The sequence below is a fragment of the Octodon degus genome, unplaced genomic scaffold, assembly GCF_000260255.1.
Source record: "Octodon degus isolate 3935 unplaced genomic scaffold, OctDeg1.0 scaffold00011, whole genome shotgun sequence".
In the NCBI taxonomy this organism is placed as follows: Eukaryota; Metazoa; Chordata; class Mammalia; order Rodentia; family Octodontidae; genus Octodon; species Octodon degus.
The window spans coordinates 7,627,274-7,632,379 of NW_004524587.1; the positions used below are offsets into that span (position 1 = coordinate 7,627,274).

Genomic DNA, 5,106 nt, shown 5'->3' on the forward strand with positions numbered 1-5,106 from the left:
CTTGTGAGGGAAGTGCTTATTCTACTGAGCCATCTCCCTGCCCCCCCCTTTTAAATTTTTTTTTTCATAATTTTATTGATAAACAAATAGCAGTGAGACAATTTCAAATCAAATCGCTAGGACAGTTTCAATAATTAACACACCCCCTTTTTAAATTTTTATTGAGAAACAAATAGCAATGAGACAGTTTCCAAACCGATTAATAGGACAGTTTCAATAGCTAATACATCGCATATTGTTGTTTTCATAGTGGTTATTCATAGTACAAGATGCAAACATGATATCCTGTCCAAACACTATTAGTACAAATCTTTCTTCTCATTGAATTAAGAAAAAGTATCTGTATATCTATCCTATTTTTCATATACAGATATAAAAATAGGTCCTTTATTTGTATCCTTTTGTTTTAGTTTTGTCAGAAAAATATGGAACGCTTCACGAATTTGCTTGTCATCCTCGCGCAGGGCCATGCTGATCTTCTCTGTATTGTTCCAATTTTAGTGTATGTGCTGCCGAAGCAAGCGTACAAGACCCTATCTCAAAAAAAAAATCCCAACCAGACTCAGCCTTGTCCCAAATTCCTGTTTACATTGGTTGGGGGACAGGTTCCCTGTCTCTTCCCCTGGGGCTGAGTAGTCTGGAGGCTGGATGGTTGTGGGTACAGTGTGGTAGCGACACTCAAGAGTGAAGTTCATGAGATGGCGTGCACTTGACGTAGCCATAGTGATGGGGCAGTCCCATGCAGAACAGGAACCAGAGGTTGTGGAGAGAAAGGTGAGAAGCGAAGAGAAGGGTGAGTCCAGAAAGGGACTGTAGGCCAGGTGCCCCCTCAGGCCAGGCTGTGCACTTGCGATGCCTGCATGCTGCAGTTTTTGTGAACATTCAGAGATGTAAGGGTGATCACAAGTGGGCTGATTGCCAGCCTTGGATACCAGATATCATGAAACGTTGTTTCTTTGCAGAGGTTCTGCCCAGAAGCAGATTCTAAAACCATGTTACAATGCTTGAAGCAAAATAAAAACAGTGAGCTGATGGATCCCAAATGCAAACAGATGATAACCAAACGCCAGATCACCCAGAACACAGGTACTGTCCTGGCGCGGCTCTCTAGGTCCCATTGGTATAGCGTCAGTATAACTAGAGTGGACACAGTTACCCAGTTCTGCCACAGGTGCTTTGCTGCCTGAACTTAGGAGCCTGGGTGGACCATTGCACAATATCCAGGAAAAGAGGGTGAAGATCAGGGGAAAGAAGAGGCTGAAAATCTGCGGGCTGCCCTTAAGAACATATGGAAAGGCCAAGTGTGGTGGTCCACACCTGTGATCCCTGTACTTACAGGGTTGAGGCAGGAGGATTGCCCCTTTCTCAAAAAACAAACAAAGACACTAACATGCAGAAGGAATTAGTGCTAAAACTTCTTAGAAAAGAATAGATATTTAGGACAACTTTATTTATTTATTTATTTATTTTTGGCAGAACCAGGGATTGAACTCAGACCCTTGCACTTGCCAGGGAAGCACTTCTTCCACGGAGCCATCTCCCGGCCCCTAGTACAACTTTATGAGTGTAGCAAATGATACTGCTAAGCTGGTTTAGAACAGAAATTTGAGTGTTGGGTTGAGTTTTTATATTGATGGACAAAGCAGGTTAGGTATTTCTTTCTTGGTGTTTTATTTTCTTTTTTTTTTTTCTTGGTGTTTTAAAAAATACCATCATCAACAATACTTCTCATATCCCCTTGATATGTTCAGTAAAGAACCAGAAAAATCTACAAAGTAGAATGCCTGGGGACCTGCAGTACCTTGAACTAAATCATGTCGCTCATTAACGATAACAGAGCAAGAGTTCAGTAGACATGTGCCGAATTAACAAATTCAAGTGTTTATAGTCATGACATTGATGTGTGTTGTCTCGGAGTTGTAGTTACTGGGGGTTTTTTTATATGTATTTGGTACAGGTTCTCACTTCTCACTACACAGCTCAGATTTGTAGTGATCCTTCTGTTTTCATTTTCCTCAGGGCTGGGATTATGGGTGTGTACCACCATACCCAGACTACAGATGGCTCGGTGGGCTAGTACCTGGGCCTGCGTCCACACGGCCTCTGGTGCTGGGGATCAACCCAGTCTTTGTGCTTGCCTAACTAGGCACTTAGTCTGCTGAGCTATCTCGTCCGTGCTATATTGTCCCCTTTTGGAAAATAGATTTCTAAAATTGGTGAAAATGTCCTGCTGTAATATTTATGTAACTATTTTCTGCTCTAGATTACCGCTTAAACCCTGTGCTGAGAAAAGCCTGTAAAGCTGACATTCCAAAATTCTGTCATGGCATCCTGAACAAGGCCAAAGACGATTCAGAGCTGGAAGGCCAAGTCATCTCTTGCCTCAAGCTGCGATATGCTGACCAGGTGAACTGGCCGGGCTCCCCACACCAGGGTGCAGGAAGCTGCCTCTGTCCCTGGGGGGCATTCTCTCTGAGAGTCCTGGCTGGCTGCTGTTTTTCCAAGCCTTTCTTAAACATTCCCCAAGTCAGAGGATAGGGGGTCAATAAAAACCTGATGTTTTCTGACGGGCTGTCCCTGTGTCACATGTAGCGGCTATCTTCAGACTGTGAGGACCAGATCCGCATCATCATCCAGGAGTCAGCACTAGATTACCGCCTTGACCCTCAGCTCCAGCTGCACTGCTCAGACGAGGTAGGACACGGGAAAAACTAGCCCATGATGCTGAGGGAAGACTGAGAAAAGTTCTTTGCTGTACTTTGTTGCTCTCCAGCCCAAAACTCCTGGTCAGTTGCAGGCCAATCTTCAAGGCCATCCACTGTCTTGAGTCCTGGGTTCTGTCTTCAGTAGGGGTATTCTTCATTATCACATCCTGCATATTACCTGTTTTCCCCTTGCCTCCTTCTGTATCATCAACTCAGAATACCCTGAGAGCAGAAAAATAATGACACTGTCTTACTGGCTTTATGGAAGTGCCATTCCTTGGAAGATAGTTGATATCATAGCAGGAAAAGACATGTAAAAGAACTCCGTTCCCTGGCAAGCGCAAGGACCTGAGTTCAATACCCGGTTCCATTAAAAAAAAAGAACTCTGTTCAACATGTGTCAATTTTAGGAAACCACAGCAAAAGATATTTCAAAGATGGCAACCCATGAAACTGCAAAGAAAGTCAGCTTTGTTCGCTTTGTTTCTAGGCTGTTTGAGAAGACTGGGTTGACACTGATGGCTGTAAATGCTGTGCATTCGTTTTTGGACTCTTGTTGGGCTGTCTGCCTCCCTGCTGTGGAATCTGGAAGTCGTCTTGTTGACGACAAGTCAGGGGGCAGCTTAACTCCTGTGCATTTACTAACCACAACTCTGAGTGCCAATTCTGAGCGCCAACAGTTGTGCAGGAGGCCAGAGCCTGGGTGCCTGCATTCAGTGCAGGAGGGTGTGTCCACACCAGGAAGCTATCTGAGATGCTCAAGCAGCAAGAGCAGACGTTGGTGTCCAGGGTGGGCTGGGCGCAGCAGGCTCCTGCCCAGGCAGCCACCTGCCTTTCAGTGCCCAGTGGGTCAACCTCATTTCCCTTTGTCTCCGGAGCAGATCGCCAGTCTGTGTGCTGAAGAAGCAGCAGCCCAGGAACAGACAGGTCAAGTGGAGGAGTGTCTCAAGGTCAACCTGCTCAAGATCAAAACTGAAATGTGTAAGAAGGTAACAGCCCATCCTGTTTTCTCTCACCATGTCCACACCGCCTCTCTGTGTTCATGCACATCTGTCTGCCTGCACCGCCTCTCTGTGTTCATGCACATCTGTCTGCCTGCCTGCCTGTGCACCCATGTTGCCCAGACTGGCCCAGGCTCAATGATCCTCCAGCTTTAGCCTGCTGAGGAGCTGGGACTGTAGGCCCCACAGCACTGCACATCACTTTGCTCCTCTTTTCCCTTTCTTCCTTTTAATGTTGTGGCCTCTACTCCTTAGTAATAAAATTTAAAACTTAAGCTTTCCTGCCTAGTGGGTTGTTATTTTTTTCTTCCTTCCTGGCACTCACTGGAGACTGAACCCAGGGTCTTTATACCAAGCTGTGTTCCCGGCCATTTTGAAACAGTGTCTCACTATATATCCAGCCTTTTTTAAAAAAAAAAAATCTTTTTGAGACAGTGTCTCTTTATGTAGTTCAGTCTGACTTTGAACTCACCTACCATGTGGTCCAGGTTGGCCTTGAACTCAGTGATCCTCTTGCCTCAGCCTCCCAAGTGCTGGGAAGCCCTTTTAATTTTTCTTTTGTATATATTTAGTGCAGGGTCTCACTAGGCAGCTGGGTCTTGTAGTGATCCTCCTGTTTCAGCCTCCCAGTGCTGGGATTACAGGCCTGCGTTGCCACGCTCAGGCCAGCACAGCATGTGGTCCCAAGGATCAGACCCCGGTCCCAGCTCTTTCCTAGACAGGCGCTTAGACCCCTGAGCTATCTCCGGGGCCCTTTTGAAACTGGGTCCTCCTCATTTGCTGTGTTGCCCAGGCTGGGCGTGGACTTGTTACCATCCTCTCTCAGCTTCCCCAGTGCTGGGTTAGAGATGTGCCTACCGTGCCTGGTCCTGATCAGCATTCTGTATTGCTCCTTCTTTCAGACCTTAGTTTGCTCCATAGTCTTCTGAAACGTAAACACTTGTTCAGCTGCATTAATGATGAATGACTGTCCCATCCTGTGACTAGACCACATTTCCAGCCCTGTGAAGGCAAAGTCACGGCAGAATGTCAGCACTACTCCACCAATAAGTATTGCACATTCATGAAAATCAATAGAATGAAAGATTTAGTTCATCTCAGAAATATATAAGAAATTTATTGAAGTATACCTTCTAACATTATATCTTACAGTATTGAAAATGAAATACTAGGGCCAGGGATACAGCTCAACAGCATAAGCGCCTGCCTGGCAAATATAAGGTCTCCCAGTACCACAAAAAAAAAAAAAAAAGAAAGAAAGAAAGAAAAGAAAATGAAATACTGTATTAACCTTTATATAAAAAAAAAGTTTAGGGGCCGGGGAGATGGCTCAGTAGGACAAGCGCTTGACTGGCAAACGCAAGGATATGAGTTCAATCCCCGGTTCTGTAAAAAAAAAA

At 45.2% G+C, this 5,106-nt stretch overlaps 1 protein-coding gene and 1 non-coding gene across 2 annotated transcripts in view; one reads left to right on the top strand and one right to left on the bottom strand.

Annotated features, from left to right (window-relative positions):
- Glg1 (golgi glycoprotein 1) overlaps positions 1-5,106 on the top strand; it is a 125,395-nt gene that overhangs the window by 114,072 nt on the left and 6,217 nt on the right. The window contains exons 19-22 of the mRNA XM_004625997.2: positions 963-1,086; positions 2,264-2,406; positions 2,593-2,694; positions 3,587-3,694. Of these exons, the coding sequence (XP_004626054.1) occupies positions 963-1,086; positions 2,264-2,406; positions 2,593-2,694; positions 3,587-3,694 (477 nt within the window). The remainder of the gene's footprint in view (positions 1-962; positions 1,087-2,263; positions 2,407-2,592; positions 2,695-3,586; positions 3,695-5,106) is intronic.
- LOC111815120 lies at positions 420-521 on the bottom strand. The gene has a single exon (XR_002819907.1). It is a non-coding gene; the product is annotated as a U6 spliceosomal RNA (small nuclear RNA).